A 16,381-nucleotide genomic window follows, 5' to 3' on the forward strand; every position below is an offset into this window, starting at 1 on the left:
GTTTTGTCCAGTCACAGGAGCAGCTCAGCACATTTCACTGTGTTGTACGTGTATGACGATGCCTGTGACAAATAAACAGCCTCGGACTCTTCAATCTTCTGCATTTCTTTGGAGATCAGCTCAGTGGCCTGTTGAGACCATCTTTCTATTTCTGATGACTCAGTTCAGATTATTATCCTGATACTTTCTTTTAAAATGTGATGAAATCATTTATCTGATGTTCTGACACAAATACACCAAAACAATCCCAAACAGCACAAACCACCACGTTACACACAGTGTAATAAAAATACAGGCAACTACAAATAAAAACACTTTTAAAATATAAACTAAAATTACAAAGTGGTCACAGAATTTCAAACACCCGTAAATGAGTCAGCAGCTCTCTTACATGGTCAGCTGAGCTCCATGATTGAAGTTCACTGTTGGTGCAGGTTCATGACTGAATTGTGGAGGATATTCTTTGGACCGGTCACTCCTCACAGACACACAGCTGGATACTGGAGACTGTGACCTCTGACCTCTGCAAACACAACCACATTGCATTCATTTCACATCAATTAGTACACCACAAAAGGCATGCAAGAAACACAGTATGAAGGCAAACTTCTGGCTTCAATAACATTCAACAGGTCAGGTGGAAACTTTTCTCAGATTTGATTCATGTTTTTATAGAACGATCCAGCTAAAAAAAATATACCATTAGGTCAGGGGTCAGCAACCTTCAGGACCCAAAGAGCCATTTGGAGCCAGTTTCCACGCAAAAGAAAACACTGGGAGCCACAAATACTTTTTGACATCTAGAATGAAGATAACACTGTATATACTGTTTTTTACCTTTATGCTTTGTGTGAACAACTAAGGTGTGTTGCTTATGAAATCCATGAAGTGCTACAGAGAAAATTACAGGTTATTTATGTAATGAACACATTTGAACTCTTAAAGAAATATAACCAAAGGAAAGACACCCAGCTGAACTAAAATGATGTAGCAAACAAAAGCTGCTGTGAGCCGCCACCCTTATATCTCCTTTGGGCTTTTGGAGCCTTGACCTGACTTTTAAAAAATAATTGGAAAAAAAGCTCTATGCTGCTGAAAGATGAAAAATAGATATTTGCAAAATTCTGCCTAAATATGTATTTTACCTGGTTAATTTCGTTTCGGCGGGTACACCGGCTTCTGCGAGTGTGACGCTTATTTGAGCGATGAAAAAATAAAAAAATATAATTTTATTTTTATATTTCAATATCACAATAATCTTCCAATTTAGAACTACAAGTTAAAAAAGAACATAAATAAAATACACTTCAGCTCAATACTTCTAATTTATTTTCCCAAACCACGAGGAGCCGCACTGTAAGGACTAAAGAGCCGCAGGTTGCCGACCCCTGCATTAGTGTTAGTCAATGTTGCAACTGAACTGAAAAACAAAAGATTTTGGTCCAAAGAAACAAAGTCACTATTAATACAACACAACCCCCCCAAAAAGAGCCATGTAGACCCCGGGCTCTATGGGTCTTGTGCTCGGAGCTTGTTCCTGTGCTGCCATGATTAGTGCCTCTGTGCTGTCTTTCAGTCCAGCTTTGTTCAGCCACTGGTAGGATTTCTGGATGTCAGCCACTTCCTCTGCCTGCTGGTGGTGCAAACTGTGTTGTTCCCTTTCAGTCGATTCACTCGGTACAACACATAAGTATGGGATATCACGCCCTCGCGTGTCCTGGCTGAAGAAACCTTTATTCACGCCTTTACGGCAGATGACGTGTGATGACACGCGCAAGGCCCCGCCCGCACATATAGCCGCTGCCATCACCGTCATCCCTCAGTTCTTACGCTCTTCACCTCGCTGAGAACACCTCTGCTGAGTTGGGCTAGCTAGCTACTGCTAGTTAGCTCCGTTGTCTGCCAACTTGAACCTAGCTTAACTGCCCCTGTTGGTGTTAGCCTCCACCGCCCAGCTGGTGCGTAGGCTGCCCGCGGAGCGCTATTTTCAAGTTTTCCTTGTGCAGCGTTTCGCTTTGCGTTTTGGGAATGGACTCCAAACCGAAGCGAGCAAAGCAGAAATCTTCTGTTCGCCCCTGTCCTCAGGGATGTGGTTTCTCTTTGCACGACAGCGACCAGCACGATGCCTGCCCTGTCTGCCTGGGGATCGTCCACGCTAGGAGAGCGTTGACGGAGCCCGAAGCTTGTGCGTTTTGTCGCCAGCTCCGACGCTCGACCCTGGAAAGACGGGTGACGTTTGTGGAAAGAGTGCTGGGACGCTCGGCTGTCGCACGGCATGACCCTCTTCTGTCCGAGTCTGGAGCCCCGGCTTCGTCCGAGTCCGAAGACGAAAATTTTCAGGTCGATGTCCCCGCGATTAGCTGGGCTGACCACATGGAATACGTTGACGGGTTAGCCGATGACGGACCGGAACCATGCAGGAGCGCTGACGGGCTTCAGCCTGGGTTGAAGCCCGCCAGCGCTCCCCAGGAAGACGATGACGTGCTGGACATCGGCCTGGACATCCATGGTTTGTCGGAGGATGAGCAGGAGAGCTCATTGTCGACCCAATATGCCGCCGCTGCTGCGCCGGTCGGCCACGATGACACCTCTCTTTTCTCCCTGTTTCGCCGTGCCGCTGAGAAGCTGCAGGTGGACTGGCCCTCTCCTCCACCGGCTCGGAAGCCGTCGCGGTTTGCGGGTTTTTTCCTTCCACCGGAGCCCGCAACGGCCAAAAACTGCCTCCCCATGTTCCCAGACTTTCTCTGCGAGCTAACAGCGTCATGGGACAAACCTCTGTCTACCCGCGTCACTGTGCCCGGCTATGGACAGTACATGGAATTGGACGGCGCCGAGGGAGCTGGTTTAGCTAACCCACCCCCTATGGAGCCGTCTCTGGCTGCTTATCTGGCCCCGTCCCATAACCATGGTGTCGGTGGCCCCGCAACTCTGCCGTCCAAGCACTGCAGATTCTCGGCCTCGCAGCTGGAGAAGATTTATCGGGCTCAGGCCGGCACCGCTCGAGCCATGAGCTCCGTCACCATGCTCCAGACGTACCAAGCAATGTGCCTGGCGGAGCTTGGATCGCTGGTTCCGGAGGACAGCCCGCTGTCACCTCTTCTTAACGAGGTTAGAGTCACCACGGATTACATCCTCCGTGCGTCTCGCTGTGCAGCGCTCTCCCTGGGCAGAGGGATGGCTTCGACAGTGGTGGCGCAGAGGCACCTGTGGCTGACCCTCTCCGACGTCCCTGATAGAGACAGAGCTGTGTATCTGGACGCACCAGTGTCTGCGGCTGGGTTATTCGGACATTCACTTGAAGCCATTCAGGCTAGATTCGATCTGAGGAAGAAGCAGACGGAAGCTCTGCGCGACATCATCCCCAGACGCCAGCCCCAGCCCAAGCCCACTGCTAGCTCTCACAGGCCCGCCGCTCCTCTGACAGCTGGCAAGAGACCGGCGCCCACTGCTGGAGTGGGAGGGCCGCCGGCGAGAGCACGTACTCCGGCCCGAGCTCCACGCCAGTCGGCCTGGGGCAAAGGCCCTCCCCCGGGCCCCCGACGGGACCCGACGCCCAGGAGGAAGAAGCCTCAGCCCTCCTAGCTGTGATTGCGAGTGGGGAAGGGATCCGGCAGCAGGGAGACGCTGCTCTTACCCCTCTGTTGCCGCACAAGAGGTGCCGCTTAAGTTCTGTTCAGGTTGTCAGCCCCAGACGGCGCTGCACTTCCCTATCGCGGTCTCCCAAGCACATAACCCCCGCACACGGTTCAGATGTGTTGAATGTTCAAGCGACCACATCGAGTGTTCCCGCTGTTTTTCATTGTTATGCCCCGGAAAAGGTGCACCCAACAAAATGTATAAATGTACATGTTCCCATGTTGCAATCAATAAAGAGTGTTGTTTACTCTCAAACAATCTCAAATGCTCAACCTGCAGGCGAAATGAGCCAGGTCAGGCAGGGGATGCAGTCCCCTGCAGACACACTGGGGGGCGACGGCGCCCCGCCGTCAGTGCTGCAGGCCAGCCGGCTGGCTGCTCACTTCCCTCAGTGGCGCGCTTGCGCCCCCTCTCCGTGGGTGCTGCAAACCGTTGCCATGGGTTACCGGTTGCAGTTCCGGGTCAAGCCGCCTCGTTTCCAAAGAGTCGTGAACACGATTGTCAACCCCGAGGCAGCCTTGGTACTCAGAGAGGAAATACAGGCGCTATTACAGAAGAGAGCAATACGGGTGGTCCCCGCTTCGGAGACGGACAAAGGTTGGTACAGCCGTTATTTTGTCATTCCGAAGAAAGGGGGAGGGCTTCGTCCCATCCTCGACCTGCGAGTCTTGAACACGTACCTGCGAACGTACAGGTTCAAGATGCTAACACTCAGACAGCTCCTGAGTGCAGTCGGCCCGGGAGATTGGTTTGCGACAATCGATCTAACAGATGCTTATTTTCATGTCGCTATACACCCGAAACACAGGCAGTTTCTGAGGTTTGCATTCGAGGGCGTAGCCTACGAATACCTAGTGCTGCCGTTCGGGCTGTCGCTCGCTCCCCGCACCTTTACGAAATGTGCCGAGGCAGCGCTAGCGCCCCTCAGGAAGAGGGGCATCCGCATCTTGGCCTACCTGGACGACTGGGCTCTCGTGGCTTGCTCCAGAGAACAGGCGGAGACGCAGCTGTCGCGGGTTCTGTCACACATTCAGACACTGGGGTTCTCTGTGAACTTTCAGAAGAGCTCGCTAATCCCAGGTCAACAGATCGCTTTTCTCGGTCTGGAAATATGCTCTCTTTCCAGCCGCGCACGGTTGTCAGAGCACAGAGTGGCCGCGTTTCATCGCTGCCTCGCTCAATTTCAGCTGGGACGCAGACTGCGTTTCCAGACGATATTGCGCTTGTTGGGCATGATGGCATCTATGATCGCCGTAGTGCCGCTTGGGCTGTTGAAAATGAGAGCGTTTCAACGCTGGACTCTCTCTCACCGTTTGTGTGCTTCGCGTCACCTCCGGAGGAGGCTGCCGGTAACTGCGTCTTGCATGCTAGCTCTCCGTCCTTGGAGGGAGCCCGGGCTACTGCACCAGGGCTCTCGGATTGGGAGGGTGTTGTTTCGCAAGGTGGTGTCCACAGATGCTTCCCTAAGTGGGTGGGGAGCGCTGTGCGAGGGTGCGTCAGTGAGAGGGATCTGGTCCGCGGCTCAGCGCCAGCTGCACATCAACCACTTAGAGCTGTTAGCAGTGTTCTTAGCTCTAAAGCGTTTCCGTCCAGTCCTGCAGGGCCAGCATGTCTTAGTCAGGACGGACAATTCAACAGTGGTGTCTTATATAAACAGGCAGGGAGGAACACGCTCTCTTCCCCTGTTGCAGCTGTCTCGCTCTCTGCTGTTATGGTGCAGTGTTCATTTTCTGACTCTAAGAGCCACCCATGTCCCGGGCCACCTGAACCTGGGGCCGGACCTTCTCTCCAGGGGGGGTCCTCTGGTGAGAGAATGGAGGTTACACCCTTCAATAGTGGCTCAGATTTGGGATCTATTTGGCGAGGCGCAAATAGATCTTTTTGCTTCCAGGGTGAATGCTCACTGCCCCCTGTACTTCTCCATAATCGACCACGATGCACCCTTGGGCTTGGACGCGCTAGCGCACCAATGGCCAGACGTGCTCCTGTATGCATTTCCCCCAGTGGAAATGATATCTCCAATTCTGGAGAGGGTGCGTCGGCATTCCCTCTCTCTGATCCTGGTGGCCCCTTGGTGGCCCGCGAAGTCGTGGTATGCAGAAATAATCAGCCTGCTTGCAGCAAGTCCTTGGCAGCTTCCTCTCCGCAGGGATCTCCTCTCTCAGGCGGGGGGGGAAGTGTTTCATCCGCGCCCGGATCTGTGGCACCTTCATGCTTACCTGCTGAGAGGTTAAACTTGGTTGCTAAGGGTCTGCCACCTAGTGTGGTAGCGACGATTCAGAGCGCCAGGGCCTCGTCTACTAGAGGCTTGTACGCTTACAAATGGCGAGCCTTCGAGCGATGGTGCCAGGACCGCCACACTCTCCCATTTCAGTGCTCTATTGTGGATGTTTTGACATTCCTGCAGGAGCTGTTGGATAAAGGCCTTTCGTTTTCGACGATCAAGGTTTATTTAGCGGCTATATCTGCTTGTCATATCGGTTTTGACGGGGTGACACCAGGTGCGCATCCCCTCGCCGTGCGTTTTCTGAAAGGGGTTCGCCGGCTGAGGCCCGTGCTTAAGTCCAGTGTCCCGGCTTGGGACTTGTCTTTGGTGCTGGAGGCCCTTTGTGGCCCTCCGTTTGAACCCGTTGGGTCGGTAGATATGAAACTTCTTTCGTATAAGACCGCATTACTTCTCGCTTTGGCCTCGGCGAAGCGAGTGGGGGACCTTCATGCGCTGTCTGTGCATCCTGCCTGCACACAGTTTTCTCCTGGTGGCCGCAAGGTCGTATTGCGTCCGAATGCCGCCTATCTTCCCAAGGTCATGCCTGCATCTTATAGTTCACTGGAGTTTGAGTTGCTGAGCTTTTGCTCCCCTCCTTTTGAATCTGAGGAGCAGAGGAGGGTGCATTCTCTTTGTCCGGTGCGTGCGCTACGCACCTACATTGAGCGCACTCGGGATGTGCGTTTGTGTGACCAGTTGTTTGTCTGCTTCGCTAATCCGAATAGAGGTAGAGCTCTGTCCAGACAGAGGCTGTCCCACTGGATTGTAGAAGCTATCTCGCTGGCATACAGCACCGGAGGTTTTGCGTTGCCCCACGGGGTGGGAGCTCATTCCACCAGGGGGATGGCGACCTCATGGGCTCTTTTTAGAGGGGTGCCTGTGGCTGATATTTGTGCAGCGGCTAATTGGGCGTCGCCGCACACTTTTGTGCGGTTTTATCGGTTGGACGTTACAGCCCCTTCGGTGGCTCATGCTGTCCTTTCTGCTGGGTCTACCACTCACTAAGGATGTGGTGGTCCCGTTCCGGTTCGGTGGCTGCTCTGCGGGGCGTGTATATAGGTCCCATACTTATGTGTTGTACCGAGTGAATCGACTGAAAGGGAACGATTAGTTATGTCTATAACTTCTGTTCCCTGAAGGAGAGGAACGAGGTACAACACAGGGTGGCCCCACTGAGCAGTTGGCTCGGTGAAGAGCGGCTATCGAACTGAGGGATGACGGTGATGGCAGCGGCTATATGTGCGGGCGGGGCCTTGCGCGTGTCATCACACGTCATCTGCCGTAAAGGCGTGAATAAAGGTTTCTTCAGCCAGGACACGCGAGGGCGTGATATCCCATACTTATGTGTTGTACCTCGTTCCTCTCCTTCAGGGAACAGAAGTTATAGACATAACTAATCGTTCTGAGTTTCATTGGACGTCTTTGTCCAAAGCACCAGACAAAGGGCAAAGTAGATGCATTTGCATCAGCAGGAAAATACACCCCAAACTAGCATCATCATTATACAACTTTAACAACGGCCACTAAATGATACTTCATACACAGACCAGTGTTAGGTTAAGTTATGATGTCACTGGCAGAACATTTATAGAAACAACCTTTGAACTCTGAGTCAGCAGCTCTCTTACATGGTCAGCTGAGCTCCATGATTGAAGAACATTGTTGCTGCAGGTTCATGACTGAAATATGGAGGAAGTATTTCTTTGGACCAGTCACTCCTCACAGACACAAAGCTGGATGCTGGAGACTGTGACCTCTGACCTCTGCAAACACAAACACATCACATGAATTACTGATTAATCTCTGTTTAAAATCTTTTAAGCAGCTGCAAACACACAAACTGGATGATGTGATGGTTTCTGTCAGTAATAGTTGTCTCAGATTAGAGTACAGACGGCTGCAGAGACGTTCACAGCAACAGAGAAGAAATCATTACCTTGGATTGCATTACCACTACGATTGATACTAGCATTATCGTACCCGGACCACCATTAGGAATCATTTATGATGTCACTGGCAGAACATTTATAGAAACAACCTTTGAACTCTGAGTCAGCAGCTCTCTTACATGGTCAGCTGAGCTCCATGATTGAAGAACATTGTTGGTGCAGGTTCATGACTGAAGTCTGGAGGAAGTATTTCTTTGGACCAGTCACTCCTCACAGACACACAGCTGGATGCTGCAGATGCTGCTCTGTCCTCTTCCTCCATCTTCTTGATGTCAGGGTGGAGTTAGTCTGAAAGGTAAACACACACACTCAGAGGTGCTGTTGTACTGGAAGCATCACACTGACGGCTTTCTAATGTTGGAGCTTTGGCCCTAAAGTCCAAACCAGTTATTTTAGAGGCTCAAAGTCTTTAAAAAACACCAAAACCATCACATTATTTAATAAGTACATGATCAGGTGGATGAAGGAACTCAGTGTGTTTGGGATCATCATCATGGTGAGGAGCCCACATGTTACGGCTCCTTTGGAGAGAAGCTGAGGATCACTGCAGGAAGTGAGCTCATGAAACCAAACTGCTGTTTGTGAGCAGGATGACTCTGTTATTGGACCTGCTCTGTGTTCTACATGTGATCAATACTTCAAATATCTGTAAACATCTCATCTTATATTTGTTGCACTTGGTCACATCTGTCTTTAAAAATAGATTTTTAATGTCACTGAGAGTTCTTTTCTACCTTTATTGATTTATTTTGGAATAAATTAAATATAAAGGTGCCAAAAACTGCCTGCAGCTTCTGCTCTGTGACAGGAAACTACTGTCAGGCTCAAAATGACTTCAGATTATTCATCACAGAGTGTTTATAGATCACAGGACACGTTACAGTTTTACAGCCTCACGGACATAAAACTCTTAAAGTTTGTTTTTTAAGGGATTTTCAGATCAGACCTGATGTTTCTGCCTACAGCCTGTTTACCGATATAATCAATATCAGACATCAGAGCAACAGAAACCTCGGTGATCAGGACGCCGGGACTGAGAACAGGAAGTGGCTCAAACGTCGCACTTTCATAAAGTCAGCCTGAACTCCACTCACCGAGTTTCTGTCGCCATTTTAGTTTTAAAACACGTCTAGATAAGGGCGGGTCTTACTGTGAACCTGCGCGCTCATTGGCTAATAACTTGAGATGGACAAGCCGTTATCCAATGAGCGCGCGGCGTCTCCCAACATAAAGTAGTTTCCTTTGAAAAACCAAAGTCTGATTATTTTTGCCTCCACTGACGGAGCCTGTTGTTCCCGCCACAGAGACACAGTAATGTCAGAGCGGTGTTAACACTCACCTGCCTCAGCACAGCTCTCACTCTCCTCCTGCTCTCTTAGCTAAACTCACTTCCTCTCTACTTACAGGAAACCAGCGCTCAGAGGAGCCGACCGGCCTCACGTTTCACCCACAGACACGAACAGCGTGGAATTATTTTATGTCATAAGAAGAAACATATTCATGTTAACACTCACCTGCCTCAGCTCCACCTTCCTCCTCCTGCTGCTCTGAACGGAGGATCAACACTTTCAATGCTCCTCCCTAAACTCAGAGGATGCTGGGACTTGTAGTTTTTAAACTTCGTTCAGCCGTCTTTAGTCCATCCAGGACACGCACTGCATTTTGGGACAGTTACTAACCCCACATCTGGGGCTACTGGGTGGCACCAAATGACTCCTTCAAATTACAAACATATATATTGTTTATTAATAAGCAAATATTATGCAAAAAAAAACTACAAGAGAGGAACAGGCAGACCAGAAAATAACAGACATGAAACATAACTGAGACAAGGACACAGGGAAAGTGTCGTAACAAAACTAAAAACTACACATCAGGAAACCTTAACATGAGTCATGGAGCAAGGAATGCTAAAACTAAATAAACACAAAATAAAAACTATAGACACATATCATAACCAAAGCCACTGGGTCACCAGACCCAGGAAAACTAACACCAAAAAGCTGCCTGGTACAAGGAAAAGTCACTGCTTTATTGAGCGAGGAAGAGAAGGATGTTCAGGTTGTGTTTATGCATCCATCCGGCCCTGCTGCAGGTTTCATCTGGCCGACAAAGGAAGAGAACTGCTCTGAGTGCTCAGAGTTATTGATGGACACACAGAGAGTCACTGAAAATGTCTGAACTAAATACTCTTATATGGAGAAAATTTTAAGCTTTAATCTTTAATAGTTTTGAGATATTCATGTTCAAACATTCCCCAGATTTCAGTGTGCAAGACAATGGCCTGAAAGTGGCTCAGTAGACTATTTTATCTTCCAGAGTATTTAAAATATGAAGGTTCACAGCAATCATCATATATGTTCAAACTTTGTATTATAACATTTCTGGAGAAATCAGAGATAGAAAATAAAAGTTCTTGTTTGAGATAGGATGACTTTTGTTTTGTTCTTTCACACTAAATAGTTGAACGACTGAACACTTTCACTTTCATTACCGTTCCCCATTTACAAGAAATCAGCTGACATTTGGTGTGTGTGTGTGTGTGTGTGTGTGTGTGTGTGTGTGTGTGTGTGTGTGTGTGTGTGTTGTAAACCACCAGAAGTAGTGTATAGTGCTTCATCACACACATGCAGGCGCAAAGTTGACATAGTTGATGTGTCATAGTTGGCACATCTGTTAGTCGACTAATCACATAATCAAATATTAAAAATGACTTAATTAATAAAATCATTTCGAGTCCCTGCCTGATCATCTTCAACAAAGAGACATTTTCTCTTTTTTGTGTCGTTGTATGTCGCATTTGGACACTAGGGAGCGATAACATTTAAACAAGGCCAACAGTGTGTAGCAGTGTCCTCTACAGGCCTCGAGGGCCAGTGTCCTGCAGGCTTTAGATGTGACCTTGATCCAACACAGCTGATTTAAATCGCTAAATGACCTCCTCGACATATCTTGTAGTTCTCCAGAAGCCTGGTAATAAACTAATCATTTGATTCAGGGGTGCTGACCCAGGGTGTTATCTAAAAACTGCAGGACTCTGGCCCTCGAGGCCTGGAGTTCTCCACCCCTGCTCTACAGGTTTGTCAGCACTGACCCAGTTAGGCTGGGCTGTCTCTGTGTAAGTGAAACTGAAACTCAATGTTTGTACTAAAGGCCCGGTAGTTCTGGTTTTATTCTCTTCAGTTGTTAGTTTCTCTGGTAGTCTTTTAGAGTTGCCAGTAGAGGATACCTCACCGCTTTGTGTGCCAGAGACAATGGGCAGGGAGGAACGTGGGCATGGCACCTGAGCTTTTCTGCTTAGTTTATTTCTAACCTGTGTTTATGTTGATGTACTCTTGAGTTGTTGATGTGAACATCTTAGTAATTGAGGATTTTCTTTCTGTTCCTTTCAGAGACCACACCCACATACCTAAACCTGTACACTATGCTAACTAGAAGTTTTTCATTATTAAGTGGACTGAATATTTAAAAGAACACAAAGCAAACAAGAGAGAAGAGAAAACCAAAGAGGAGCCGATTCCCTGTTTGATTCAGCTGGCTGTGTCAAACTAGTATTAAAATGTAACTGATTCCTCTGCTGATGAAATAACATTGATGATTTTTGTCAGGAAGCACTCACAGAAGGTTATTAGCTTACAAACAGAGCTTCTCCCCCACAGTTATTTCATAAAGAACAATGAGCACATGCAGTATAAAAACAGGCGAACTCCATCTGAAGTCATTTTCTGGTCCCACTTTCAGGCCTCTTTTTGACATCAAGCCCTGAGGCGATGCTTGAACATGAATATCTAAAAAAAAGATAAAAGCCTGAAATTTTCACAGGTCTTTTTTTTTTTTTTTAACCATCAAATGAATTTGTAATTTGGAAAAGCTGCATCTAAAAATGTCTGAGTAATGGCAACAACAAAAAAATTGTTGCTGTCCTGAAAAGTCGCATATTTGAGCACACACTAATAAAAAACTTTGCAAAACAAATCGTGACAATTGCTGAATGATTTATAATATTTAAAATAAAACAGAAAAATGTTTTCTCAGTTTTCATGCTGGATTGAACAAATATGACAGTTTTGACATATTTTGTCAAATATGTGCACAGGTATCATTTTTGAGACCTACTATACCTAATGTTTTGACAACTATTGGCCAATGTGATAATTCAGGTGAAGTGTAAAATCTCTGATGCATCCATTGGAGTTTAGAGGTTTAGAAGCACCGAGAGCTCAAAAAAGTCTGTAGCATGATAGAAGAAGACTTTAGGGAAGTGAAGCAGTTTCAAACATATGAAGGATTTTCTCTGATGCTCCGTTTTCAGCTTTTTTTCTGTTTTCTAAATGTGAATCTTGAAGTGTTCAGAGTCAGCAGGTGAAGTCAGGTTTCTCTAATCCTAATGTGGATCATGTCACCTGGTTCCTAGGTTTCATGACAGGTCAGAGGTCAGCGACTGTAACTCAGTTCTGTTAATGTGAACTCACTGAGTGTTTGTGCTTCACCTCTCAGACTGACTGAGGGTGATGATGGAGGACAGAGCAGAGTTTGCAGCATCCAGCTGTGTGCCTATGAGGAGCGAGCTGTCGAAAGGAAAAATCTAGACTTCAGTAATGAACCTGGACCCACAGGCACAAAGTAAGGAACAGTTTCTGCTGTAAGACTGACGACGACGATGATGATGATCTGGTTTACTATGGAGCAGATTCATTGGCTAATACCCTGAGACTGACAGGTGGTTATCCAATCAGCGTGCGGCCTCACACGGACATAAAACTCTTAAAGTTTGTTTTTTAAGGGATTTTCAGATCAGACCTGATGTTTCTGCCTACAGCCTGTTTACCGATATAATCAATATCAGATATCAGAGCAACAGAAACCTCGGTGATCAGGACGCCGGGACTGAGAACAGGAAGTGGCTCAAACGTCGCACTTACATAAAGTCAGCCTGAACTCCACTCACCGAGTTTCTGTCGCCATTTTAGTTTTAAAACACGTCTAGATAAGGGCGGGTCTTACTGTGAACCTGCGCGCTCATTGGCTAATAACTTGAGATTGACAAGCCGTTATCCAATGAGCGCGCGGCTTCTCCCAACATAAAGTAGTTTTCTTTGAAAAACCAAAGTCTGATTATTTTTGCCTCCACTGACGGAGCCTGTTGTTCCCGCCACAGAGACACAGTAATGTCAGAGCGGTGTTAACACTCACCTGCCTCAGCACAGCTCTCACTCTCCTCCTGCTCTCTCAGCTAAACTCACTTCCTCTCTACTTACAGGAAACCAGCGCTCAGAGGAGCCGACCGGCCTCACGTTTCACCCACAGACACGAACAGCGTGGAATTATTTTATGTCATAAGAAGAAACATATTCATGTTAACACTCACCTGCCTCAGCTCCACCTTCCTCCTCCTGCTGCTCTGAACGGAGGATCAACACTTTCACTTTCACTGCTCCTCCCTGAACACAGAGGATGCTGGGACTTGTAGTTTTTAAACTTCGTTCAGCCGTCTTTAGTCCATCCAGGACTGCATTTTGGGACAGTTACTGACCCCACATCTGGGGCTCTTCTCAGCTCTTTCCGGGGGTGAGGTGCCCTTGTACCTCGGGCCTCTGGGACTGGGGTTTGGTCTGCTCTGGTGCGACTGGCTGCCGGCAGGGCCTGCGGGCTTGTCGTCGCAGCCCCCTGCGCCCTCTGTACCTTGGCTACTGGGTGACACCAAATGACTCCTTCAAATTACAAACATATATATTGTTTATTAATAAGCAAATGTTATGCAAAAAAAACTACGAGAGAGGAATAGGCAGACCAGAAAATGACAGACATGAAACATAACTGAGACAAGGAGACAAGGACACAGGGAAGGCGTTGTAACAAAAATTTTAACACTTTTGCTTGTCTTCATTTTTCTGACTTCAGTTGGCTTCAGTCTGACTTTAACTGACTGAAAACTTTATTTGAACAAAGTTAACTGACTTGCATTCTCTGTATGTTGATAAATGTATGAAAACATATAACATTTAATCAGCGTCAGTTTTTAATTTGGATAGAGGATCATCCAGTGTCTTAACAGACAGCCAGTTGGATCTTGACTTTTTTGATCAATAACCCTCATTTTAGAAATTCCAAATGACTGTCTTACTGCATCCCACCTCAGCAGCGATGGCGCGCTGCGAGAGACCCTGCTTATGCAGTTAAACAACCCGACCGCGTTCAAGAAAGGAAAGTTGTTTTGCCTTTGCCATCAGAACGTAATGACAGTGTGACTACCTGACAGTAAATGACAATGAATCCACATTTTTGCACAGATTTGGCCTTTTAAAGGCATGTGGTCCTAAACTTTTGAGCAGCTGTAAAACCGCCTGTTTCGGTTTAAGCGCTGTTTTCAATAAATTGACCAGCTCATAAAAAAGTTTTGTCTCACTCCCATTTCTTCTTGTTGCATGTTGAAGCTCTACTTGGAACCTTGTTAAGATCCAACTATGCAAAATATGATGTTTTGTTTTTACAATTTTTCAAGTGGTCTTAAATTTTTGATTGGGACTGTATAAATATTTGCTTTCAGTTATTCACAGTGAGATAATGTCAAAATAAATGGAATAAGTGAAAAATGACTTGTTTGCTCCACATATTTCTGTTGAATGTGTTCTAAAACATCCGTTCTTCAGTATTTTTAACTTGCATATATTTAAATTTATATTTCAATAATGCTGACATATCTCCTTTTTCAGTGTAATGGTTTAAGCTCAGAAACATCTGCAGTATCTATACATGAAGTTTATGTGAGTAATTGTCAAATCCAGAAATATGGATATTTATTTCAGAACTTTATTGCATAACTTACATATTTACACTCTCTCTCTCACACACACACACACACACACACACACACACACACACACACACACACACACACACACACAGAGATCTCTTTATTAAGTTGTGGGCTCATGTGTTCAGCATCACGTTGTTGAGTGCACAGTGCTGTAGCTCAAAGTTCTTCTAAACATGTGAAGACCACAAAAACCAAAGAGTCACTTTTAGCATTATGACTCATTCTATATGAATCTTGCCAGCCATACAAATGAACCGTTTGAAACCTGTGTGAATGCTTTATGCTACAGTGATACACTGAATATGCCACTAAAGCTTCTCTTCTTTCTGAAACTATTTGAAATGTGTCTTTATCACAAACAGTAAAAAGTTACGGTCATATAAAGAGCATTCATGAAACTGTCAGGCCGGTGGTAAAGAAAAGCTTGATACAAGTAGAGCACAGTTTGGTCTTACCGGCTGACACATAAAGTGTGGCACTGTTTTTCATTTTATTTTTCTTTACCTTTTATTATTACACTCACTGACATGAAAATGAGCAAATGAGTATGTTTCATGTTTGTATGTGAGTCTGCTCAGCGTTTCACTTTAAGATTGTGTTAATACAAAGGAACAGGCAGTCATGTACACGCACTTCCTTTACAGAAATACCCTCACCAGCATGTACCTCTGTCAGTGATGCTACTTTAAGGTCTATATAACTCTTTTCAGTACATCATCATCTGTCAGCAGCAGTTACACTGTTACTCTGACACCTGGACAAATATGGATGCACTGAAGTTGTACTTAATTCTTCTTCTACCACTAACTGCAAGCTCAGAAGATTAAGGGGGAGGTAATGTAAAAATCTGATTCATAAAGTAACATTGATTTTTTAATGATACTCCAGCCTCTGTTTTTTTTTATTGTAGAAACTGTTGTGAAAACAATTGGGAAGCAACCAGATGTCACTCAAATATGCACCAATGAAACACAGAGAATCATCACACTGATCGTTTGTAAGATCAGAACTCAGAGAAGTGGAGGCGAAAATTGTAGTCTGCTGTATGAATATGGACGGGGCTTTGAGCACAAATGTGACTCCAGGTTCACACTGATGAAGGAAAATCAGACTGTGTTTCTCCATCTGATCAATTTAACATCAGAGGACAGTGGGAGCTACACCTGTCAGTGTTCAGCTCCTGATGGAACAAAAATTCTCCATCTTAATGTCACTGTGGAAGGTAAACAAGGTAAAAACAACAACCTATTTTCTTATTTTAACCATTAATTGTTTTAGAAGGTGACCTTCAGGATTTGTTAACTTTACAAGGCAATAGTCATACATCACACTTAACCTTTGTTCACCAGCAAATCAAATACTATGTCCATGTTTCTAACAACTCCTTTTCTCCTCATACAGAATTAAGCAGCAGGTCTGGAACAGAAACACTTCCTCTTACACGGATTTGTGTAACTGTGTTCATCATTGTGAGTTTAGTTATCTTTGGATTTATTTACGCACGACTGTGCGACAGGTGAGAAACTTCTGTCAGAGCTGTTTCACATGTTTCATGATTTACCTTTTAACACGCTTCATAACTTTAAAACATGTGATTCCCTTTGCTCTTTTCATTTGGTTAATCCACTTTAGCTGAAGGTCATTTTGATGTAACGTCCTCTTCAGCAAGACTCTGCACTACTGTTCTTATGTTTAGGTGAATTAAAGTCAATT

At 46.1% G+C, this 16,381-nt stretch overlaps 2 protein-coding genes across 11 annotated transcripts in view; one reads left to right on the forward strand and one right to left on the reverse strand.

Moving 5' to 3' along the window:
* Nucleotides 1-13,300, reverse strand: part of LOC146681972 (protein NLRC3-like) — a 39,094-nt gene extending 25,794 nt beyond the window's left edge. For 6 of the 10 annotated variants that reach the window (XM_085448428.1, XM_085448423.1, XM_085448426.1 and 3 more), the window contains exons 1-5: nt 13,220-13,300; nt 9,366-9,567; nt 7,971-8,139; nt 7,531-7,665; nt 392-523 (exon numbers count right to left, since the gene is read on the reverse strand). In XM_085448428.1, coding sequence (XP_085304554.1) covers nt 392-523; nt 7,531-7,665; nt 7,971-8,113 — 410 coding nt within the window. In that variant the 5' untranslated portion in view covers nt 8,114-8,139; nt 9,366-9,567; nt 13,220-13,300. The remainder of the gene's footprint in view (nt 1-391; nt 524-7,530; nt 7,666-7,970; nt 8,140-9,365; nt 9,568-13,219) is intronic. The other 4 variants (XM_085448427.1, XM_085448425.1, XM_085448424.1 and 1 more) reach the window with 1 other exon arrangement.
* Nucleotides 12,271-16,381, forward strand: LOC146681973 (uncharacterized). Its single transcript, XM_085448806.1, has 4 exons — nt 12,271-12,284; nt 12,349-12,467; nt 15,579-15,899; nt 16,070-16,381. The coding sequence occupies exons 1-4, from the start codon at nt 12,271-12,273 to the stop codon at nt 16,186-16,188; spliced, it is 573 nt and encodes a 190-aa protein (XP_085304932.1). The 3' UTR covers nt 16,189-16,381.

Source organism: Copadichromis virginalis, linkage group LG23 (assembly GCF_057382275.1).
Source record: "Copadichromis virginalis isolate Kocher_CV1m ecotype Utaka linkage group LG23, C_Virginalis_male_GT1.1, whole genome shotgun sequence".
NCBI lineage: Eukaryota > Metazoa > Chordata > Actinopteri > Cichliformes > Cichlidae > Copadichromis > Copadichromis virginalis.